This window comes from Macaca mulatta, chromosome 17, assembly GCF_049350105.2.
Source record: "Macaca mulatta isolate MMU2019108-1 chromosome 17, T2T-MMU8v2.0, whole genome shotgun sequence".
NCBI classification, from domain to species: Eukaryota; Metazoa; Chordata; class Mammalia; order Primates; family Cercopithecidae; genus Macaca; species Macaca mulatta.
This window is the reverse complement of record NC_133422.1, coordinates 2,091,736-2,117,330: the sequence shown is the minus strand read 5'-3', so window position 1 is coordinate 2,117,330 and position 25,595 is coordinate 2,091,736. Positions and strand designations below refer to the sequence as shown.

Genomic DNA, 25,595 nt, shown 5'->3' with positions numbered 1-25,595 from the left:
CACTCTAGGGTCCGAGCCCGCCATTGGTCGGCTTCCGTTACGCCGCCGATGTGGAGTAGGGCCGAGCGCGGAACGCGAGGGGCTGCTGGGGTGTGTGTGTCGCAGCGGGTTTTCCACGGCGGTTTGCGGAGCTGCCGGGATGGAGCCGGTTGCGGAGGGAGCGAGTGTGACCGCAGTCCCTATGACAGCTGCCGACAGCACTGAGGAGTTGGCCGAAGTCGAAGGAGTTGGAGTCGTGGGCGAGGATAATGACGCAGCCGCGAGAGGAGCGGAGGCCTTTGGCGACAGCGAGGAGGACGGCGAGGATGTGTTCGAGGTGGAGAAGATCCTGGACATGAAGACCGAGGGGGTACGTGGGGGGGCCCCGGCGCGGGATGGGCGGGGAGCTGCGGGCCCGACGGGGAGGACGCGAGCTGGAAACAGCGCGGGCGGACCCAAAACAGGGGCAGGGGAGGAATGTGAGAGTTGAGTGCAAGCACGCGAAATCGTGGGAAAAGCGAAGTGACGTTTCCGAGTGCACGCTTAGGACCGAGTCTGGGAGGGAAGCTTCAGCGAATTTTGCAGGATCGCTTTGGCCTAAGAGACGAAGCAGTCTGGGATGTGGTGTGTGGTGATCACAAGGCTGCAGGCAGCTGGTGAAGGACTTCTGTAGTCGCCAGTATTGGGGCATGTGGTTGGAGCTGCTGCCCTTTGGAGTGATGAGATAGTGAAGTAATGCTTCTCGTCATGGTCCACTGTCCTCGCCATCGCTGCAGTGGTTTCCAAAACCTTAACTGACTCCCTGGTTTAAAATCTTCCGGAATTTTCATTTGCCCTCGGAGTAAAATCTCAATCTTACCCAGAGGGTGGCATTGAAAGGCCTTCATAAGCTGATCAGCATCATCCCTCCCTCCCCTATGCGTTGTATAGATCGCAGCCACACAGACATACTTGAAATTCATCACACCATGCCTTGGTGTTTCCTGTTCTCCTGGCCTGGACAGTTCTCTGCCCTCTTCTTCTGGTGAAATCTCACTCCATCTTCCAAGGCCTCGGGGTGTAGTTCTCTGGGAAAGCGTTTTCTGACCCTAACCTCTGCAGAGGGAGGAGCTTCTCATCTCTGCCCTTTTTACTTTTTGTATTGACCTCTGTGAAGGCATGTAAGCCATTCTCGTTCTTTCTCTGTCTCTCCTGCTTTATGTGGGCTCCTTTAATCCAAGGGGAAACATGGACAATAAGAAAATAATCTGTTTCAGTAGATGGATGTGAGGTACCCAAAGGGCCCCACAGTGGTCATTCTCTATGTTGTGTTCTTTTCATTGTCTCTTATTTCCCATTGGTCATATGCTGCCTTGTGTCATTTTTTTGCCTATTCATTCAGCAGTTTTTAAATCAACTACTGTATGCCAGGTGCTGTGTTAGGTCCGGACAATATTGAGATTAATTGAAGCATACACAGTTGCTAACGGGGGAAACTTTTCCTGTCTGTGGGGAGTTATGTAATTAAGATCTGATGTCATTAATATTGTTAATTGCAATAAAGATGGAAATGTTTTATGTATAATTTCTCCAAATATATTGTAAGCACCTTGAGGTGAAAGGAGGAGCCACTGTTAGACTATTTTGTATCACTTGCATTTAACACAATACTAGGCATGCAGGAGGTATTTGAAAAACATTTGGCTAGGGCCGGGCGCAGTGGCTCATGCCTGTAATCCTAGCACTTTGGGAGGCTGAGGCGGGCAGATCACGAGGTCAGGGGTTCGAAACCAGCCTGGCCAACATGGTGAAACCCTGTCTCTACTAAAATACAAAAAAATACAAAAATTAGCTGGGCGAGGTAGCGAGCGCCAGTAATCCCAGCTACTCAGGAGGCTGAGGCAGGAGAATTGCTTGAACCCCAGAGGCGGAGGTTGCAGTAAAACGAGATTGTGCCACTGCCCTCCAGCCTGGGCGATGCCCTCCAGCCTGGGCGACAGAGGGAGACTCCATCTCAAAAAAAAAAAAAAAAAAAATTGGCTACAAGGATAAAAATCTTTAGAATTAAGATGATTCTCATTCATACAGTGTTTAATTTTGCCAGCCTCAAAGATTGTAAGCATTGTGTACCTAAAGCCTCACCAGTCTAAAGAGGGTGAAACTAAGAAACTTATATGTGTAAGGCAATTAGGCTTTAGTGCTGTGAGTTAAAATTCAAGTTCTTGCATTTTTAGGTGCTCTTGTGAAGGAGTGATTTATAAGATTAAAGGTGGTCGGGCGCGGTGGCTCAAGCCTGTAATCCCAGTACTTTGGGAGGCCGAGACGGGCGGATCACGAGGTCAGGAGATCGAGACCATCCTGGCTAACACGGTGAAACCCCGTCTCTACTAAAAAATACAAAAAAACTAGCCGGGCGAGATGGCGGGCGCCTGTAGTCCCAGCTGCTCGAGAGGCTGAGGCAGGAGAATGGCGGGAACCCGGGAGGCGGAGCTTGCAGTGAGCTGAGATCCGGCCACTGCACTCCAGCCCGGGCAACAGAGCGAGACTCCGTCTCAAAAAAAAAAAAAAAAAAAAAAAGATTGAAGGTGATATGGCTTGGCTGTGTCCCCACCCAGAGTCTCATCTTGTTGTATTCCCCATAATCCCCACGTGTCAAGGGCGGGACCAGGTGGAGGTAGGATCATGGGAATGGTTTCTCCCATGCTGTTCTTGTGATAGTGAGTCTCAATCTGGTGGTTTTATAAGCGTCTGGCATTTCCCCTGCTTGCACTCACTCGATCCTGCCACCCTGTGAAGAAGGTGCCTGCTTCTCCTTTGCCTTCCACCATGATTATAAGTTTCCTGAGGCCTCCCCGGCCATGCTGAACTGAGTCAATTAAGCCTCTTTCCTCTATAAATTACCCAGTCTCGGGTATTTCTTCGTAGCAGTATGAAAATGGACTAATACAAAAGGTGTTTAGCGGAACAGGACTATGGCAGTTTTCTCTTCACTGCTGAGTGAACCAGCCGGTTAGTTAGCCACGTAGCCATTGACAAACTTAAGGGCCCTGCTAGCGGTTTGTTAGGCCTCCTTATAGTCTAGTCTATAGTCTATAATCAGAAACACTTAGAATTGATTCACTTTTTACTAGTTCGTAATATTTCTTGATTCTAACTATATGTGTGAATAATTAACATAAGAACTGTGGAAATGCATGCATACACCACTATTCCAAATTATTATAATTTATTTGGGGTAATAGAGTAAGCAGAAAATTAAATTCTAATACTGTATATTGCTTAATTTCCTTTTTTTTTTTTTTTTTTTTTTTTTGAGACAAGTTCTCTGTTGCCCAGGCTGGAGTGCATTGGCATAATCATGGTTCTCTGCAGCCTTGACCTCCCAGGCTCAAACAGTCCTGCCACCTCAGCCTCTCAAGTAGATGGGACTATAGGTGTGCTCTACTGCGACTAATATTTTAATTTTTTGTAGAGATGGGGTCTCCCTACGTTGCCCATACTGGCCTTGAACTCCTGGGCTCAAGTGATCCTCCACCCTTGGCCTCCCAAAGTGCTGGGATTTACAGGTGTGAGCCACTGTGCCAGACCAGTTTTTTTATATTTTTAACAAACATTTTAAACTGTTGCTCTAGTGTATATGATCTGGTAGAACAGGGGCCTGCCTTTTGGTTTGGCTCACTGATTAAAGGAAACTTTGGCCACCAAGAAATAGACTACTTCTGGAATTTTGAAGTCAAATTTATAAATCCTAGGGCCATCATGCAATTTCCTAATACATAGCAAAACCCTGGACAATTTTTTGGATTTACATGACTCCATACAAGGACGTGGAATTCAGGGATTTCATCTGTATTTGTATACTGCCATGCTCCTAAAACTCAAAAGGTTCCTGAAACATAGTGGCTACGTTCAATAACTATTTGTTGAATGAGTGAATGAATGAAGCACACCAGTTGAAGTAAAGGGTAACAATTATCAGTAAATTAAATCTGGAGCTATTGAAAATTGTTCTTAATATCCTCCTTCTCATCAATTAGCTCAAATTTCATTGATAACTAGCATTAGATTAATAACTATGTTAATGTAAAAGGTAGTTTTCTAGTCTCCACTGCTTTTTAAAAATTATCAGAAATGTTGTAAGAATTAGATAGACTCTCGTGTACCTTCACCCCGATTCTCCAGTTGTTAATCATTTATCTATTTGTCTTTTTTTTCAGGTTTTTTTTTTTTTTTTTTTTTTTTTTGAGACGGAGTCTTGCTCTGTAGCCCGGGCTGGAGTGCAGTGGCCGGATCTCAGCTCACTGCAAGCTCCACCTCCCGGGTTTAGGCCATTCTCCTGCCTCAGCCTCCGGAGTAGCTGGGACTACAGGCACCCGCCACCTCGCCCTGCTAGTTTTTTGTATTTTTAGTAGAGACGGGGTTTCACGGTGTTAGCCAGGATGGTCTCGATCTCCTGACCTCGTGATCCGCCCGTCTCGGCCTCCCAAAGTGCTGGGATTACAGGCTTGAGCCACCGCGCCCGGCCTTTTTTTTCAGTTTATATACATTTTTGTCTGGCCCATTTGAAAGTGGTGTTTTTAAGGGCTATGTTGAATAATGCATTTACCACCATTTTTATGCACACACACAAATAAGGATCATTTTTGTTCCCATGACCCGTTAGCATATTCATTTGCAGTTTATAATAACTCTTCATATGATGCTTATTCTTTTTTTTTTTTTTTGAGACGGAGTTTCACTCTCTCGCCCAGGCTGGAGTGCAGTGGTGTGATCCCAGTTCATTGCAGCCTCTGCCTCCCGGGTTCAAGCAATTCTCCTACCTCAGCCTCCTGAGTAGCTGGGACTACAGGTGCGCACCCCAATGCCTGGCTAATTTTTTGTATTTTTAGTAGAGATAGGCTTTCACTGTGTTGACCAGGATGGTCTTGATCTCCTGACCTCGTCATCCACACACCTTGGCCTCCCAAAGTGCTGGGATTACAGGCGTGAGCCACCGCTCCTGGCCCTGATGTTTATTCTAAAACCAAATATATTGTTTTCTTCTAGGCAGTTCTGCGTGCTGTTGACTAAGATTTCTTTTCTTTCCCCCCATTCATGCAAGCTTAGCTGTGCTGTCTCATCTTTAATTTCTTCAGTTTTAATTATGCTTTTACAGAAGACAGAAGCTCTTACAAAGTTGTATACAATAGTTTTCCTTTTGTATATTATTTTGCCCGAAAGAATATGCATATATTCTCAATGGATAAAATCACCATCTTCCCACCCATTTAATGTAGCTGAACAATAAGACTGCATTGATGTACTCTTAACTATTATTTTAAGATTTTAAGACTTTTCAGGCTTATCTTTAAAAGTTAAGATTTTGAGGCCAGGAGTGGTGGCTCACGCCTGTAATTCCAGCACTTTGGGAGGCCAAGGCGGACAGATCATGAGGTCAGGATATCGAGACCATCCTGGCCAACATGGTGAAACCCCGTCTCTACTAAAATACAAAAAATTAGCCGGGCATGGTGGTGTGCGTCTGTAGTCCCAGCTACTCGGGAGGCTGAGGCAGGGGAATCACTTGAACCCAGGAGGCGGAGGTTGCAGTGAGCCAAGATCGCGCCACTGCACTCCAGCCTGACAGAGCAAGACTCCGTCTCAAAAAAAAAAAGTTAAGATTTTCAATCTGTTCTTTTTCTGATATTTCTTGAGTTCAGATTCTACTCAGTGCTCGTACTTGATCTTTTTACACAGATAACTGAATGATTGAAGGGCAGTATGGGTACGATTGAAGGGTAAAATGGGTGGGAGCAGTTCTTGGCACTTCGCTTGGAAAGTTTATTGCCTTGGTGGTGGTGTGAAGAAAATCGGGCAAGTGTTAAGTGTGTAGCTAGAATGGTGCTGTGCAGTTCATGTTGACAGTCAGGTTTTATATTCCTGATTCTCAGTGAGATTGGGTATTGAGCAGAAAAGATAAACCAGACATCTGAAGAAGCAAAACTTTGCAATATATATTACAAAGATTTAATTGCCTTTAAAAGTATTAGAGAGATTCTTATAGATGAGCAAGAAAATGGGTAAAAGACACAACAGGTAATTAATGTTTTATTGTGGTTATGTATATATATCGTAAAATTAGCCATTTCAGCCATTTCTTTTTTTTTGAGACGGAGTCTCAGTCTGTCGCCCAGGCTGGAGTGCAGTGGCCGGATCTCAGCTCACTGCAAGCTCCGCCTCCCGGATTCACGCCATTCTCCTGCCTCAGCCTCCCGAGTAGCTGGGAATACAGGCGCCCGCCGCCTCGCTCGGCTAGTTTTTTGTATTTTTTAGTAGAGACGGGGTTTCACTGGGTTAGCCAGGATGGTCTCGATCTCCTGACCTCGTGATCCGCCCGTCTCGGCCTCCCAAAGTGCTGGGATTACAGGCTTGAGCCACCGCGCCCGGCCTCAGCCATTTCTTAGTATGCAGTGCAGCAGCATTCACTGCATTCACCAAGTTGTGCAAGCAACACTACTATTTCTAAAACCTTTTCGTCTTTCCAGAGACTCTGTAGCCATTAAGCAGTACTGGTACTTGGTCTTTTTACACAGATGGCTGAATGACTGAAGGGCAGTGTGAGTATGATTGAAGAGTACCCATCCTGCCTACCTCAAGTCCCTGGTAGCCTCTAATGTACTTTCTGTCTCAATGAATTTGCCTATTCTAAGTACCTCATGTAAGTGGAATCATAAATATCCTTTTGTGTTTTGTAGCATAATATTTTCAAGATTCATCTGTGTTGTAGCATGTGTTGGGATCTCCATCGTTTTTGGGGCTGAATAATTTTCCACTGTGTGGGGAGACCCCGCTTTATGTGTCCGTCAGTGGACACTCGGGTCGCTTCCACCTCTTGGCTGTTGTGAACAATGCTGCAGTGAACACTGGTGTACAAATATTTGTTTCAATCCTTTTGGAATTGAAAAATAGGGACTACTTTTGGAATTGCTGTGTCACAGGATGATTCAATGTTTAATTGTTTTAGAAACTGCCTGATGATTTTTCATAGCAGCTATACCATTTTACGTTCCAAACACTAATGTAAGAAGGTTCCGATATCTCTACATCCTTACTAATGCCTGCTATTTTCTGTTTTGTTTTTTTTTTTTTGCCATCTAAAGGTGTGAAGTAGTGTCTCATTTTGTAGTTTTGACTTGCATTTCCCTAAGGACAAATGATGTTGATCATCTTTTCATGTGTTGTGTTTATATATTCTGGATATTAATTCCTTATCAGGTATATGATATGCAAATATTTTTCCCATTCTGCGTGCTATCTTTTCACCTGTTGGTAATGTCCTTTGATGCCCAACAGTTTTTAATTTTGATAAAATATAGTTTACCTATTTTTTCTTTTTGTTTGGGCTTTTGATGGCGTATCAGAGAATCTGTAGCCGAACCCAGGGTTGGCTGCTTGCCACTTGAAAACCAGACATGAGACGAGGGTTGATGAGAGAAAAGCGGATTTATCCAGAAAGCCAGCAAAACTGAGAAGATGGTGGACTGTTATCACAAAGAACATCTTAAATTTTAAAATTTGCCATAGGGGGCTGGGTGCGGTGGTTCGCACCTGTAATCCCAGCACTTTGGGAGGCCAAGGCAGGCCGATCGCTTGAGGTCAGGAGTTCAAGACCAGCCTGGCCAACATGGTGAAATCCCATCTCTACTGAAAATACAAAAATTACCCAGGCGTGGTGGTGCATGCCTGTAATCCCAGCTACTTGGGAGGCAGAGGCAGAAGAATTGCTTGAACCCAGGAGGCAGAGGTTGCCGTGAGCCGAGATTGCGCCACTGTACTCCAGCCTGGGCAACACAGCAAGACTCTGTCTCAAAAAAAAAAAAAAAAAAAGAAATTACCATAGGGTTTTTAAAGGGCAGCTTGGTATGGGAGACATGGGGGAGTGGTGCAGGGTCTGCGTGTGTGTGTTTGGATGGCTCTTTTGGGTAGTCACCCATCTGGAGGTCTGGTTGGCGCTAGTGGTAGCCTAGTTGCTTGCCACTCCTCCTGAGCAGGAGGATTCTACAGTGCCTGGTTTGTTTGAGATTAGGCTCTGGAATTTCTTCTTCTTTTTCTTTTTTTTTTTTTTTTTGAGATGGAATCTTGCTGTCGCCCAGGCTGGAATGCAGTGGTGCGATCTCGGCTCACTGCAACCTCCGCCTCCTGGGTTCAAGTGATTCTCCTGCCTCAGCCTCCTGAGGAGCCAGGATTACAAGCACCTGCCACCACACCCGGCTAATTTTTGTGTTTTTAGTAGAGACGGGGTTTCACCATGTTGGTCGTGCTGGTCTTAAACTCCTGACCTCGTGATGCACCTGCCTCGGCCTCCCAGAGTGCTAGGATTACAGACATGAGCCACTGTGCCTGGCCTAACCTCTGGAATTACTTAAGCAAGAGCATAATTAGATAAGCATGCATCGCTGGAAGAGAGTGTCTAGAGAGGGAAGGAATTAAGGGGTAAGAGAGGAGGGAAGGAAGAAAAATAAGGTGATTAAAACATATTTTAAAAACTGAGGTCCCGAGTTACGGACACATTGCCAAATCCAAAGTCATGAAAACTTATTCCTGTGTTAAGAATTTTATGGGCCGGGTGTAGAGGCTCATGCCTGTAATCTCAGCATTTTGGGAGGCCAAGGTGGACAGATCTCTGGAGCCCAGGAGTTTGAAACCAGCCTGAACATGCCGAAACCCGTCTCTACTAAAAAATACAAAACTCAGCGGAGCATGGTGGTGCCCACCTGTAATCTCAGTTACTTGGGAAGCTGAGCAATGAGAATCACTTGAACCCGGGAGGCAGAGGTTGCAGTGAGCCGAGATCGTGCCACTGCTCTCCAGCCTGGGCGACCCTGTCTCAACAAACAAACAAACAAAAGCAGGCTCTAGGGTAAGACTCTGGGTTTGAATTTCAGCTGAACTACCCATTAGCTGTGTGCTCTTTGACTACTTTATCTAGAAGCTTTAGTTTTCTCATCTGTAAAATGAGTAATACTACCTAGTTCATGGGGATGTTGTAAATATTAATGATGAACTAATAAATGTAAAGATTTAGACAGTGCATGACACATTGTGAAGCACTTGATGAATGTAATTCTCTTGATTTCCCTTTAATATTTAAAAATACAGAACGATTCTTAAGATCACAAGATGGGCAAAAACAGGAGGCAGGACCTGCTGTGGTTTGCTGACCCCTGATGTAGAGAGATGGACTCTTGTATCTGGTGTAGTGTAAATTTGAGCATTTCTTCTGGAAGGCATTTGGCAGTGCGTTTTAATCTTTACATGGCTTGCCTTTTTTTTTTTTTTTTTCTTGAGATGGGATTTCACTGTGTTGCCCAGGCTGACTTCGAACTCCTGAGCTTAAGCAATCCTCTCACTTCAGCCTGTCAAGTATCTGGGACTCTAGGTGCCTACCACCACGCCTGGCTGCCACCAACCCTGGAAATGGCTGGTTTTTTTTTTACCCCATTGATCTCCTTTCTGGGAATTTATTCTAACTACTTAATGAGAGATACACAGGGATATTACAGCTTTATTTATAAGTACAGAAAAAAAAAAAAAATGGAAATGATCTAAACCACCATGGTAACAAAGGGAGCATTTTTGTAGTATTTTTTGTTGTATTTGTATGATGGAATAATCTTAAGTCACTAAAAATCGTTTGAAAAGTTATAACAAAAAGTGCTTGATACATAAGTGAAAAAGCAATATTAAAAATTATAGTATTGGCCGGGCGCGGTGGCTCAAGCCTGTAATCCCAGCACTTTGGGAGGCCGAGGCGGGCGGATCACAAGGTCAGGAGATCGAGACCACAGCGAAACCCCGTCTCTACTAAAAATACAAAAAACTAGCCGGGCGCGGTGGTGGGCGCCTGTAGTCCCAGCTACTCAGGAGGCTGAGGCAGGAGAATGGCGGGAACCCGGGAGGCGGAGCTTGCAGTGAGCCGAGATCGCGCCACTGCACTCCAGCCTGGGCAACAGCGTGAGACTCCGTCTCAAAAAAAAAAAAAAAAAAAAAATTATAGTATTATCCTAATGTTTTAAAAACATTCTAAATATGTATTAATGTAACAGGTGAAGGAAGTAGATCAAATTATTACCAGTATCTATTTATTATTTGGTTCTTCCTATCTATTTTTCATTGCTTTTCGAGAATTACATACCGCTTTATGGAATCAGAATAGGACTTCAGTCTTTGGTTTATGAAAAACAGAACAATGACACACGGTTTTTTCTTTTCATTTCTCTCTCTTTTGTTTTCTACACCAGCCTGTTGCCCAGGCTGGAGTGCAATGGCACCATCTTGGCTCACTGCAGTCTCCATCTCCTGGGCCTAAGTAATCTGCCCACCTCTGCCTCCCAAGTAACTTGGACCACAGTTGCATGCCACCGTGCCCAGCTAATTTTTTTTTTTTTTTTTTTTTGAGATGGTATCTCGCTCTTTTGCCCAAGCGGGAGTGCAGTGGCCCAATCCCTGCTCACTGCAACCTCTGGCTCCTGGATTCAAGTGATTCTCCTGCCTCAGCCTACCAAGTAGCTGGGACTACAGGTGCGCACCACCATCATTTTTTTTTTTTTTTTTTTGAGACAGAGTTTTGCTCTTGTTGCTCAAGCTGGAGTGCAATGGCGTGATCTTGGCTCACTGCAACCTCTGCCTCCTGGGTTCAAGCGATTCTCCTGCCTCAGCTTCCCAAGTAGCTGGGATTACAGGCGCCCGCCACCACACTCAGCTAATTTTTTTGTATTTTTTAATAGAGACAAGGTTTCATCACGTTGGCCAGGCTGGTCTTCAGCTCCTGACCTCAGGTGATGCGCCTGCCTCGGCCTCCCAAAGTGCTGGGATTACAGGCGTCAGCCATTGCGCCTGGCCCATAATTTTTGTATTTTTAGTAGAGACGAGGTTTCACCATGTTGGTCAGGCTGTTCTCAAACTCCTGGGCTCAAGCAATCTGCCCACCTTGACCTCCCAGAGTGCTGGGATTACAGGCCTGAGCCACTGCGCCTGGTCGATACTTTGTTTCTTAAGCCATTTTTCTCAGGAGATGGATGTACTTTATAATGTGATAATTTCCATTTAGAAGCAATTTTCAAGTTCGTTCATGTCTTCTCAGTTTTGTTTTTTTTTTGAAATTTAATCAAGTTAGTGATCTGCTTTATTTGCCTCCTTTTATTTTCTATAACAGGGTAAAGTTCTTTACAAAGTTCGCTGGAAAGGCTATACGTCGGATGACGATACCTGGGAGCCCGAGATTCACCTGGAGGACTGTAAAGAAGTGCTTCTTGAGTTTAGGAAGAAAATTGCAGAGAACAAAGCCAAAGCAGTCAGGAAGGATATTCAGGTACTATGTTTTGTCTCATACTTGTTTTTATGTACATAAATCTATTGTAAATTTTAACTCTTTTAAGTATGTGTAGTAAGTGATTTACAAATAATGAAGTGTACAGTATTCCTTAGTGTAAATTCCATGTAGCCAATTCTCACAGACTGCTTTCAGTGATTTTTGCTGGGTTCTTCTTTCTGTATCCAACCTACAGTTGCAGTTGACAAACAAGAATAGTTTGGAGATGAATATTGATACTTTCCTTTAAGTTAAGAGTAAGGTAAAAGTGGAGAAAAAAGAGACATGCCAAACTGTCATTTGTTCGTCCATGATATGAACAACTAGATTTTGTATATTTTATTATATTTATTTTGCATTATCAACCTATGTCTTATGCCTGCTTTTTCTGCTAGTTAAAACAAATTATCTGGTGAGGACCTGGTTTAAAAAAAGAAACAAAAAAAACTTAGAACTATATAGTGAAGGCTGGGCACGGTGGCTCACGCCTGTAATCCCAGCACTTTGGGAGGCTGAGGCGAGTGGATCATGAGGTCAGGAAATTGAGACCATCCTGGCTAACACAATGAAACCCCGTCTCTACTAAAAAATACAAAAAATTAGCAAGGTGTGGTGGTGGGCGCCTATAGTCGCAGCTACTCGGGAGGCTGAGGCAGGAGAATGGCGTGAACCCGGGAGGTGGAGTTTGCAGTGAGCCGAGATGGTGCCACTGCACTCCAGCCTGGGCGACAGAGCGAGACTCCATCTCAAAAAAAAAAAGAAAAAAAAAGAACTATATATAGTGAAGATATCTCACATTAAGAGAACGATTCTCGTTATTTTATAGGCTGAACGTTGATCTTTCTCCCTACAATTTAAGTTTCACCTATGTTTTTTAAAATACATAGTCTTTTTTTAAATGACCAAAACAATATTAGTTTTAGTTTTGACTGTGTGCATTCGTTGTTAATAATAATAATAATAGCAGTAGCAGAAGTGCCTGGCATTTACTGAGCATGTGTGTTTGCTGCATGACTACCATACACTGGGCCCGCACTGGGTTAGTAAGTGGAGCAATCACTTAGTAAAGCAGGTGTCTTCATAAGGTGGCCACTGGTCTGCTGTGAGCTTTGAGTGATGTTGTGTAACACTAATGGACTTCTGCGGAACTCTTCTGTCGACATTGTAGTATTTGTAGCTTTTTTTCTTTTTTGAGTAAACATGGAATGTCTCATAGGGGTCAGACCCCTAAACAGTTCCAATTAGAGAAAGATAGGTAAAATCTGTTTTCTGTGCTTGATCTGCCTTCGGGTTATACATAGATATATTATTTTTTCTTTTCTTCTCACTTATTTATTTTTAAATACAGAGTCTTGCCTCTGTCACCCAGGCCGGAGTACAGTGGCACAATCATGACCTACTGCAGCCTCAGCCTCCTGGGCTCAAGTGACGATCCTCCCACCTCAGCCTCCCAAGCAGCTGGGACTATAGATACACGCCACTAGGCCGGCTAATTTCTTTTCTTTTTTCCAGAGACAGGGTCTCTCTCTGTTGACAGGCTGGTAGGAACTCCTGGCCTCAAGTAATCCTTGCACCTTGGCCTCCCAAAGTGTTGGTTGGGATTGCAGGTGTGAGCCACTGTGCCCGACCTGATTTTTCTTTTTTTTTTTTTTTTTTTTTTTTTTTTTTTTTTTTTGAGACGGAGTCTCGCTCTGTGGCCCAGGCTGGAGTGCAGTGGCCGGGTCTCAGCTCACTGCAAGCTCCGCCTCCCGGGTTCACGCCATTCTCCTGCCTCAGCCTCCCGAGTAGCTGGGACTACAGGCGCCCGCCACCTCGCCCGGCTAGTTTTTTTTGTATTTTTTAGTAGAGACGGGGTTTCACCGTGTTAGCCAGGATGGTCTCGATCTCCTGACCTCGTGATCCGCCCGTCTCGGCCTCCCAAAGTGCTGGGATTACAGGCTTGAGCCACCGCGCCCGGCCCTGATTTTTCTTTTAAAGATGGTACCATATACTGATAATTTTGCCTTTTGCCCTAACTTTAAAATAATCTTTTATTAATACATATTTTATTCAGAAAACAAATATGGGCATTTTTTTGGCACCAGTACATTCTTAGAGATGCTTTTATTCAACATGTTACTATTGGTGCTAAAACTGTTGCACATTTAGCTGGGAACTCCTTCATACCAGTCCCTGTGTCCTGGCGCTCCCTCTCAGGGTAGCACTGCTCTCTTTTCTGGCACAGTGGCACATCCCAGCCTCAGCAGATCCCTGCTGACCTCTGTAACTCGACCTGTCACCACACCGTCACCACAGAGACCTGTGTGTTCTCCCTTTTCCTACCAGGAGAACTCTGGTCACAACAGTATTGCATGTCCTTATTTACTAAATCTTACAATACAGAGAAATTAACCTCAGATTTGCTGTGCCCTTTCTACTATGAACGACAAACAGTATTTGTTTATCAACCTATTTGATAAAGTTCCACATTTATTTGCAGTTCTTTTTGTTCTTAGAATATATGCAGTGTTTAATGTTCAGAAGTTACTTGAATTTTTTTTTCTGTGTGGTTATCAATTTTATAAACAGGTTCATTTGTCTTTCTGTATTCAGTTTTAGGGTTCCCCCATCCTTGCCGATGCAATTTTGTTGAGTATGTAAAATACTTAACGTGGTTTGAAGGATAAAACTAGAAATTAACTGGGACCTATCTTCTCCCTGCCGTCTCTCTCCCTCTATATCTAATTTGAAATACTGTCCTTTACTCCCATTTAATAACTATAATCAGCAAGCATAATATTCCTTCAGTACGTTCTCACCACGTCTCCCTGTTATTTTCTAGATACACTGTACCTTGTTAGAACATTTAGTCACGCATACTACAGCCTCCCTTGCAACCCTCATTCAGTCTTAGTCCTAGAAGCAAATACATAATTAATGTTTTCCACCAGTCCTTATGGTGATGTTTGTCCAGTCATTTTTGGTTATCTGAAGCTCATGCTTTAGTACAGGGCTTCTCAAAGTATGGACTCTGGCAGGAGCATCAGTCCCCAGCAGGGGTGCATGCGAGAGTTTGCGACCCCCCTCTGTGGTAGGAAGGCTCTGAAGAACAGTTCACCGACTTCTTTTGTTTCCTAACAGTTTGTTGGCAGCGTTTCTATCTGAACGCCAGCTGCAGATTCCTTAGTGCACATTTTCTTTTCTCAGGTGTCTTACTGTGTTAATCCATTATCATCTGGCACAAAACATTGTTCTTGATGACCAGTTGAGTTTGTCTTGTAAGTGACTTGGGTCTTTTTGCCTGATGCTCCGAAGTTTTTGTTTGTTTTCTCTTCCATTTTATAGACATGTCTTTTTGGTATGCTTCTGTTGTTTTTAGGATAGTCAGCCTGGCTAATTAAAACAATTTTTTTTGATCTTTTGTTTCTGTCTTCTCGGCCTACTTGGTTTGGAATCTAATCCTAGCAGTTTTTCCTCCTTGTGTGGCTTGGTCCTGGAAGTCCTGAGGAGAGCTTCACTGGTCCCTTTTGCAGGGCCTGGGAGGGGCCAGCCACCTCTCCCCTTCTCCCCTGCCTTGCCCAGTGCGCATGAGGCCCCACCCCGCAGCTGCTCTCTCAGGCAGGACCCGCCTGGGCTTTTCCAGATTGTTGCCTTCGCTTCCCCTGCGTGACCATCCACACCACATGGGCCTTACCACTGTTTTAGTTTTGGTAAGGCTTGCGTGGTATGGACTTCGGACTTACCGAAACCAAAAGCTGTCTGCGGGGAGTTTTGTTTTGCTATCCTACTTGTCTTGTTTTTTATGAGGTGATTCAGGGAGATTGGAAAGGTTAAGTCAGTGCCACCATATTCCCACTCGTTAATGGTGGCATCCATTTCTTAGGCAGTGTAGGGAAGACATTTTTAAAGTATATCTGGTCAGATGCTGTGGCTCACCCCTGTAATCCCAGCACTTTGGGAGGCCAAGACAGGATCATTTGAGGTCAGGGGTTCAAGACCAGCCTGGCCAACATGGTGAAACCCTGTCTCTACTAAAAATACAAAAATTATCAGGCCATGGTGGCGCATGCCTGTAATCCCAGCTACTCATGAAGCTGAGGCAGGAGAATTGCTTGAACCCAGGACCCAGGAGGCAGGGGTTGCAGTAAGTCACTGCACTCCAGCCTGGGCGACAGAATGAGACTCTGTCTTGTAAAACAAACAAACAAACAAAAGCTATCGTTTCCATCCCTTCTCTCTACCCCCAAGTCATTTAGGATACGGTGGTTTTGGGAAATGGGAACTGAAAATACTTTGCATAGTGTTTTTGTGTCTATACAAGTACTTTATTCTTAAGTTTCTTTTTTTCAATTTTAATATAGGAAAATATTTTTTCATAAGCAATATTTCAGATAACACATGAATTTGGGAAGTAAGATTTGTGTGCAGTCTTGCTTGTTCTGTACATAACTGTCAAATGTAGGAGCAAGTTTAAGGACATTCCGGGATCCAGGGTCTTAGAAAACGTTTCGTATTTGCATTGGTAACTACTTTATTGGCAGCCAAGAAAGTCTGTAAAAATTACTTTCTTGGTGGTTTTGGAAATGTTGAAGTTCAGATCATTTACAGCCCACCATACCTGCGTCCACTCACTCCTGCTTTGGGCTGGGCACTCAGCAGCACTGTGTTTCTGTGCGCTCCTGCCTTCTAAACTCACACTTGCCCTCACTGCCAAGACCTGTTTGCTAAGTCAGAGATAGAGGCAGCGTACGATTTCAGCTTACGTAAGCGGGTTTAAGAAGTTGAGATTCTGCTTGGAACAAAATATATTCTTACCAAATTTCATTAGTACTACTTTTCAAAACCTTTAAAATCAATATGTTTATGAATATTTTAATCTTTTTTGTATTTTCTAGAGACTGTCCTTAAATAACGACATATTTGAGGCGAACTCTGATAGCGATCAGCAAAGTGAGACAAAAGAAGATACTTCACCAAAGAAGAAAAAGAAAAAATTAAGGCAGAGAGAAGAGAAGAGCCCAGATGATCTGAAAAAGAAAAAAGCAAAGGCCGGGAAGCTAAAAGACAAGTCCAAATCAGACCTGGAGAGCTCCTTGGAAAGTTTAGTTTTTGATTTAAGGACAAAGAAAAGAATTTCTGAAGCCAAAGAAGAACTAAAGGAGTCCAAAAAGCCTAAAAAAGATGAAGTAAAAGAAACAAAGGAATTAAAGAAAGTTAAAAAGGGTGAAATAAGAGATTTAAAGACGAAAACAAGAGAAGATCCCAAAGAAAATAGAAAAACAAAAAAAGAAAAATGTGTCGAATCCCAGGTGGAATCTGAATCAAGTGTACTTAATGATTCTGCCTTTCCAGAGGATGACAGTGAAGGGCTACATTCCGACAGCAGAGAAGAGAAACAAAACACTAAAACTGCAAGAGAGAGAGCAGGGCAGGACATAGGGCTGGAGCACGGCTTTGAGAAGCCGCTAGACAGCGCCATGAGTGCTGAGGAGGATACCGATGTCAGAGGCAGGAGGAAGAAGAAGACCCCGAGAAAGGCTGAGGACACTAGAGAGAGCAGGAAGCCAGAGAACAAGAACGCTTTCTTAGAGAAGAAAACTGTGCCTAAAAAGCAGAGGAATCAAGACAGAGGCAAAAGTGCTGCAGAGTCAGAGAAGCTGATGCCTGTGTCTGCCCAAACGCCAAAGGGCTGGAGGTTGAGCGGGGAAGAGAGAGGCTTCTGGTCCACTGACTCAGCCGAGGAGGTAAGGGCCACGGAAGGCAGCAGAAAACCCATGTTGAGTGGTCAAGACATTTCACAAGCAAAGAAAGGGAAACAGCCAAGCTGTAAGAAAGTGTTTATGACTGTGGGCGGTCATAAATGAAGATCCTCCAGCTTTTGGACACCGCAGCTTATCTCTTAGTCTCTGGTTTGTTTCTCTTAGAATGATTATGACTAGAAAATTAAAGGCTAATTTGTGAACAAGTAAGGATGGTTTTTAGAGGTACTCAGATGATATATGGAGCATTGTATACTCAGGTTTATAGCTTCATCAGCTTATTTTATTGGTTTTTCACATCCTACTTGGTCATTTCCCCTGTTGTCTTGAGTATACCACTATTAAATAATAGGACACAAAGTACATCAACAAGTATTTTAATTAAATTTAATTAATTAAATACGCTTATAAAAACGTATTTAATAGAGAATTTGTCCCATTATAAAAATTATTTTTATATGGCTTTGCAAAATGGATGTATTTTCCAAATTATGAGAGTATTTATATATGCAGTATTTATCAAGGGCTATAAAGAACATCATTTTTTTCATTCATTATTTCCAGTTTTGGGAATTTATTTTAAGGAAATCATTTTAAAGAAGGAAAAACTGTGCATACATAGTTATTCATGGCAGAATTATCTTCATTAGTGAAAAATGGATAGCAATCTGACTTTCTAGCCATAGGGGAAATGGTTAAGGAAACATTGATATGTCAACTTGGGGACCATTAGAACTACTGAAATATTATGAGGTCAGTGTAGCGAAATAGAACAACTTAGATAATGCAGTGGAGAAGAGGAGCCTACATAAATGTGAACACAGTCATAAAAATATGTGTGTAATGTAAACAAAAATGAATTTTAAAAAAGATTATCCATGTAAAAGTACAAGGACCAGAAGGGGGAACATGGAGAAGTAAAATAGTCATGGTTGGTTAAGACTATGGGTGGAAAACTTTCTTAGAATTTCCTTTTTTTTTTTTAAATAAAATTCCTAAAAGAGGGTGGGAAAACTGGTGTTGGGCTTTGAATTTGGTATTTTGTGAATTATCATATAGTTGACTGAGGAAGCAAAATTCTTTTGTGTGAAGAGGATTTAATGATCAGTGATCATGTACCACAGTACACAAGGGTGGTTCCCTGAAGCCACAAACCTGTATTTTCCGGTTCTCAAATAAATACACAGCGTCAACTCTTTATCCATTCTTGTTTGGATATCATGTCATTTTCAGGACAAAGAGACCAAAAAAACTGAATCCAAAGAAAAATATCAGAAAAGGCACGATTCTGACAAGGAAGAAAAAGGCAGAAAAGAGCCAAAAGGATTAAAGAGTGAGTGTAAATGTTAACGTTTTACCATTTACATTGCTGTCTGATATACAAATAATTAACCAGTTACATTTATTACATTTATTATGTAAAAATTCATGTAATTTTTTTCCGTTATTTTCACCTTGTTTTTCCTTTTTAATATGATGAGGGATCAGATTAGAATTACTGAGACAGGAAATCAGTTATGGCAGAAAAATAAATGTGTTTTTTATAGCAGATGCTAAATTTTAAAACACACCTTTTTTTTTTTTTTTTTTTTTTTTTTTTTTTTTGAGACGGAGTCTTGCTCTGTCACCCAGGCTGGAGTGAAGTGGCCGGATCTCAGCTCACTGCAAGCTCCGCCTCCCGGGTTTACGCCATTCTCCTGCCTCAGCCTCCCGAGTAGCTGGGACTACAGGCGCCCGCCACCGCGCCCGGCTAGTTTTTTGTATTTTTAGTAGAGACGGGGTTTCACCGTGTTAGCCAGGATGGTCTCGATCTCCTGACCTCGTGATCCGCCCGCCTCGGCCTCCCAAAGTGCTGGGATTACAGGCTTGAGCCACCGCGCCCGGCCTAAAACACACCTTTTAATATATTCATTATAAGTAAGTCTGTGTCATTTGTGTAAAATATAATATTGAATATGCATTTTGGATCACTTCAAGATAGACCATAATAGAAAATATATATCATAATATATATCAATATTGGAACAAATACTTTATATTTCTTAAAAACAAACAAAAAAACACCATTACAGTGTTTGAATAAACCCTAGCAGACAAATATTTAGTTTCTGTAGCAAAAGTACTTGGAACACATGTTTTGTGGCAAACAGTGGTTCTAAGAGATGAATGATTTTCCTTGGGTTTTCTTACTGAAAGCTGAATGTAACTGAAGTAATATTAAAAGTAAGTTTTTCCTAAGCCTAGGCTGGTTTTGGCAGTGGAAGCAGGTGAATGAAGTGGCAGGAGCAGTGGCTTTGTTTCAGTGGGTCACACGTAAAGTGGCTGTAAGATTGCTGTTCAAAGCAAAACAAAAATCTTAAATGCCTTCTGTTTGTCAATAACTAGAGGTTCAAAATGCTGTAAAACTGGACCTGGCCTTCTTAACCTTTTTTCCTCCTAGTATCTTGTATGTCAGTTTTAGATACATTTTTACTGTGAACATATAGCCTTAAATGGAACGACTGTTTGTCCCATTCATAAGGGTACTCACTAGAGTCCAGTTTTCAATATTCCCTGATAACAAAACCTGTCTGCTGTGTACCTAGAGTTTATAATAGAATTCATCCTAATTCTCTTCTTCTTGGGGTTATTTCTAATGTCAGGTTTAGTGTCTGCCCGTTTTCTTCCCACTTTCTTTAGTTAAAAGCTGGTAGCATCAGGTACAGTTTTACCAGGTACACGGGCAGTGCTCTGGCACCCTGCTGTTTCCCTCACTTGCCACCAGAAACCATTTTGGTGCAAGCCTCAGGATCCAGCTATAGACAGTCTGATGTCTTTAGCTGTGGGAAAGGTGCTGGTGTGACTTGGATCACTGAGACTCACCGCCTTCAGTAGGCCTTTGTCACAACTGCAGGTGAGTAGTTCAGAACATCTGCTTAACAGCCATTCACACTGCACATCCTTTCTGAATATTGAGCAGCCAGTAGAAAGACCAGCTGAAACGATTTTTTGGCTTTGACAGTAAATCAGACCAGGCTTTATAAGCTAGGTGGATGTTAGTAAAAAGAAAATATCTTGTTGCTTTAACACTAACTTAGATTTTCTTTTGAATGTAACAAATTTGTGACTCATACTTAACTATCTTTTAATTTTTTCATTAGCACTTAAGGAAATCAGAAATGCATTTGATTTATTTAAATTAACTCCAGAAGAAAAAAATGATGTTTCTGAGAATAATCGGAAAAGGGAAGAAATACCACTGGATTTTAAAACCATAGACGATCACAAAACCAAGGAAAACAAACAGTCACTTAAAGAGAGGAGGAACACCCGAGACGAAACGGACACTTGGGCATACATTGCTGCAGAAGGTGATCAAGAGGGTTCAGACAGCGTGTGCCAAGCAGATGAGAATTCAGGTGAGTCTGGAATCATTTTGCAGAATTTTTCAAGATAGTGCACCGTATTATTTTACTGTACTCTTCTCTGTCTATATTTCTGATCTCAAGATAAAAAAATAATGGAGTAAAGAGTTTATTTGGATCTCCTGAATAACATTTTATATTGAAGACGGGTCATTCTGTGACTTCTCAATGGATCAAACAATTTTTCTGAGTTCCTATAATGTTCTCAGCACGTATGGAATTAAAAGATTTCTGATTTTCTACCTTACCTACTCCTACCTGGCAGCCCCATTTTATATCTTACTATTTAATAGATTTCTTTCAGGAAATTATCAAATATAAACTTATTTGTATTTTATCCTTTTAATGTTGTAGCAAATAACACTAAATAAGATTATACTGTAAATGCTGTCCTGAGGACATTGGAACTGGTCGAGAAGAAGAATAAAGACTACAATAGTGGTGGGGAGGAGTACTAAAAAGTGTACATACATGTTTATAACTAGGATCTAATAAACCAGAGAGGTTAGTCTAATAAAACTAGATATTTTATTCTCTTTGAAGCTATTGTGAATGGGAGTTCATTCATGATTTGGCTCTCTGTCTGTTACTGGTGTATAAGAATGCTTGTGATTTTTGCACATTGATTTTGTATCCTGAGACTTTGCTGAAGTTGCTTATCAGCTTAAGGAGATTTTGGGCTGAGATGATGGGGTTTTCCTAAATATACAATCATGTCATCTGCAAACAGGGACAATTTGACTTCTTTTCCTAACTGAATACCCTTGATTTCTTTCTCTTGCCTGATTACCCTAGCCAGAACTTCCAATACTATGTTGAATAGGAGTAGTGAGAGAGGGCATCCCTGTCTTGTGCCAGATTTCAAAGGGAATGTTTCCAGTTTTTGCCCATTCAGTATGATATTGGCTGTCGGTTTGTCATAAATAGCTCTTATTATTTGGAGATACATTCCATCAATACTGAATTTATTGAGAGTTTTTAGCATGAAGGGCTGTTGAATTTTGTCAAAGGCCTTTTCTGCATCTATTGAGATAATCATGTGGATTTTGTCTTTGGTTCTGTTTATATGCCGGATTACGTTTATTGATTTGCGTATGTTGAACCAGCCTTGCATCCCAGGGATGAAGCCCACTTGATCACGCTGGTGGCTGGAGGCTGGAGCTGTTCCTATTCGGCCATCTTGGGTGCGCCCCCAGAAGTGTTAGTTTGAGTTGAGGGCTTTGGAAAAGTTCTTCTTTATTGCATATGTTTTACAGACTTTATTTCTGTGGCAAGGCCATCTGCTTAATGTCATCTATATAGTTTGAGGAATTGGTTTCAGGTGAAAATCCTTTAACTCTTACCATCAGGTATTTCTGTTTTTCACTTGTAAAACAACCATTGTGAATTACTCCCAGACGAGCTGCACTGAAGTCTGTGATTGCTGTGGTGATAAAGGCTGAACACAACGTCCTCGATGTTCCCGTGCCTGTGGGTCCTGTCGGAGAAGACTCTAGCAGTACCTCACAGGGAGTTGGGTGTGGGCCAGGGCACTGTGGGAGCAGAAGGCTTCCAGATGTAGGGGCCCGAGTGAATCTGGAAGGATCCATAAGCAGTGCCTTTGACTCACATGCTGGGGTAGCTCACACACGAGAACAGCTTTATCTGTACATGATGGGAAGCAGCGTATGTCCAAGAAGAATGGTGTAAGGGAGAAAAGTCACATTAGGATTGTATTTCCTCTTACCAGATCCCTGATCCCTCCTTCCTTTGAGCTACTTAGTCTTAAAATTCCTCCTTCGCTATTTTACAATGACAGGTTACCTATTTATCTTCATGCCTTCGGAGTACCATGGCTTCTCAGTGTGAATCGTTCACATTACTTCCCAAAGAAAGTCGGGGATTTTATCAATTAAAAGACCCCATTATACAGTGACTTGTGTGAAAAGTATACATAGAGCTTTGATTAAGACACCACAAATTTCATAACATTGTGGGTTTTTTATACTTAAGACAAATGTATGTTAACAAGGCCATTGTGTGTTCCAGATGGCAGGCAGCAGATTCTGAGTCTGGGCATGGACCTGCAGTTGGAATGGATGAAGTTAGAAGATTTCCAAAAGCACCTTGATGGGAAAGATGAGAATTTTGCTGCAGCAGATGCAATTCCAAGTAGTGAGTGGTTTTGGAAATATTGAAATCCCTTTCACAAATCTAGATTTATAAAATCTAACTTATCTTTCCTTTCATTTTAGATGTGTTAAGGGATGCTGTAAAAAATGGGGATTATATTACTGTAAAAGTTGCACTTAATTCAAATGAAGAATATAACCTGGACCAAGAGGTAATATGTCTTTGAAAAATCTCATGAAAGGAAAATGGAAAGTAACTCTTGAAAGAATTCAAATTAATTTTTCATTTACTTTAATTACAAAAGACTGGGTGTGGTGGCACACACCTATAATCCCAGCACTTTGGGAGGCCGAGGCAGGAGGATTGCTTGAGCCCAGGAATTGGAGACCAGCCTGGGCTCCATGGTGAAACCCCAACTCTACAAAAAAATGCAAAAATTAGCTGGACATGGTGGTATATGCCTTTGGTCCCAGTTACTTGGGCGGCTGAGGTGGGAGGATCACCTGAGCCTGGGAGGTCATGGCTGTGGTAAGTTGAGATCGTACCACTGCACCCCAGCCTGGGCAACAGAGCAAGACTCTGTCTCAAAAAAAAAAAAAAAAAGTAATGCACGTTCACTTTGTAAAATTAAAAAATTACAGAACCCTATAAATGTACAATTATAGTCCCTTTAATTCCAACCCCCTTACCCCCCCAAAAGTGATGGTTTGGTTTGGTTTGGTTATGGCTACCTGTTTTGTATGTGGTTTTACCCTCTGCCATTCTGAGAGCATAGAGTGAGACCATTTTCCTATGGCCATTTGTGTTTCTTTGATGGTTGCCCCATTTCCAACAACTGTCCATCTCTCTGTTGTAGCTGGCGTGTTTCATACTGATACGTATGGATTTTTTAATGGAAGTATATTGACCCTTTCTCCCTAGATTTTAGGTTTTGTGTTTTGAGTCTTGTATTGCTTGAAGATTTTTATTTTTAGGCAATTGTATCTGTCGATCTTTTACATTTATGGCTTTTGGGTATCTTGTCTTGCTTAGAAAATATTTTCATATTTTCTTCTTTAGTTTTTTAGCTCCGCTGTGGATTTTTTAGGTTTAATCCTTTGGGATTACAATTCACAAAATTATTGGGATTTTGATTAAAATTGCATGAAATAATATAGATTGAGAATTGGCATTTTTATTTACATTTTGCATCTTCTGTCCAGGAACGTGGTAATTCTAATCACTCAGCTCTTCATTTATACCCTTAAGCAAAGTTCTATGGGTTTTTCATTCATATAGACATTGCACATTTCTTCTAGATGTATGCCTGTATGTTTTATGTTTTATTATGGTCATTAGTCTTTTTTCATTTACATTTTGTTTTCTAACTGGTTGCTTGTCAATGGTAAAGCTATGGATGTCTTTGTACACATATGTATGTGTGACTCCAGTCGTTTAATGAAATTCTCTTCTAGTTTTTAAGTTACTTGTTTTGGATTTTCTTTTTTTTTTTTTGAGACGGAGTCTCGCTTTGTCGCCCAGGCTGGAGTGCAGTGGCCGGATCTCAGCTCACTGCAAGCTCCGCCTCCCGGGTTTACGCCATTCTCCTGCCTCAGCCTCCCGAGTAGCTGGGACTACAGGCGCCCACCACCTCGCCCGGCTAGTTTTTTGTATTTTTAGTAGAGACGGGGTTTCACCATATTAGCCAGGATGGTCTCGATCTCCTGACCTCGTGATCCGCCGGTCTCGGCCTCCCAAAGTGCTGGGATTACAGGCTTGAGCCACCGCGCCCGGCCTTGTTTTGGATTTTCTAGGTAGAAAATTTGATCATATGCCCCCCAGAAAGTCACTGTTCATTTTATATGGTACAAACTTTTCATGTACCTTTAGGATTTCATACACAAAACAAAATCAAAGAAGATACAAAAATGAGAGCTGGGCGTGGTGGCGTGCACCTGTAATCTCAGCTACTCGAGGCTGAGGCAGGCGCCCAGGAGTTTGAGACCAGCCTGGGCTGACATAACAACACCCTGTCTCAATAAAAAAGAAAGAAAGAAAACCACCACCAACAAAAAAAAATTCAAGCATTCCTTGGAGGTATTGTGGGTTTGGTTCCAGACTGTTGGAATAAAGCGAGTCACACAAATTTGTTGGTTTCCTCGTGCATATAAAAGTTAGGTTTCCTGTAGTAAACTACAGTAGTAGTTTACTGTAGTCTGTGAATAGCATTACATCTTTTAAAAAAACTATATATCTTAATTTACAACACTTTATTGCTAAAAATGGCTGACACAACACCACAAAATGGGCACATGCTGTGGGGGTACTGGTGTGAATAAACGTGCCTGTGGCAGGGTTGCCACAGACCTTCAATTTGTAAAAAACACAGTCCCTGTGAAGCTCGGTAAAGCAAAGCTCAGTGAAACGAGGTAGGCCTATAGAGGAAAGCGTAAAATTTTATGCAAACATTTATATGTGAAAAAATATTCTAAAAGCTACTAGTTTATGATGGTTGGGATATGTGAAAAAATATTCTAAAAGCTACTAGTTTATAATGGTTGGGATATTTTAGCGAAAATCCTAAGTAGATGCCTAAATCAATGCCCGTTAGTGATATCACATTGAAACATCTCAAGTGAGAAGACTTGGTTCTGAAATTGTTCTAAAGATTAACACGTTTTTTATTTAACAAAACCAACACAGGATTCCAGTGGAATGACACTGGTGATGCTTGCCGCCGCGGGAGGGCAGGACGACCTCCTGCGACTCCTCATAACAAAAGGCGCGAAAGTGAACGGTCGGCAGAAAAACGGGACCACCGCCCTCATTCATGCCGCAGAGAAGGTTTGTGGCTTCTCGTGCATCCGTTTCAGAGCTTTCATTCCTGCCGATGGACTGAGAGGACCTCTTTGGTAGTGAAATACAGCAATCACACGGCCACATAGCTTTTTTTTTTTTTTTAAAGACAGAGTCTTGCTCTGTCCCCCAGGCTGGAGTGCAGTGGCACGATCTCAGCTCACTACAACCTCTGCCCCCCGGGTTCCAGCAGTTCTC

The 25,595-nt window shown here is 42.3% G+C and overlaps 1 protein-coding gene across 4 annotated transcripts in view; it reads left to right on the top strand.

The window, feature by feature from the left end:
• Positions 1-36: 36 nt before the first annotated feature.
• MPHOSPH8 (M-phase phosphoprotein 8) overlaps positions 37-25,595 on the top strand; it is a 37,725-nt gene continuing 12,166 nt past the window's right edge. For 2 of the 4 annotated variants that reach the window (XM_028837458.2, XM_028837457.2), the window contains exons 1-8: positions 37-349; positions 11,153-11,308; positions 16,183-17,031; positions 18,280-18,379; positions 20,187-20,444; positions 22,479-22,604; positions 22,685-22,773; positions 25,245-25,385. In XM_028837458.2, the coding sequence (XP_028693291.1) occupies positions 140-349; positions 11,153-11,308; positions 16,183-17,031; positions 18,280-18,379; positions 20,187-20,444; positions 22,479-22,604; positions 22,685-22,773; positions 25,245-25,385 (1,929 nt within the window). In that variant the 5' untranslated portion in view covers positions 37-139. The remainder of the gene's footprint in view (positions 350-11,152; positions 11,309-16,182; positions 17,032-18,279; positions 18,380-20,186; positions 20,445-22,478; positions 22,605-22,684; positions 22,774-25,244; positions 25,386-25,595) is intronic. The other 2 variants (XM_077973749.1, XM_028837460.2) reach the window with 1 other exon arrangement.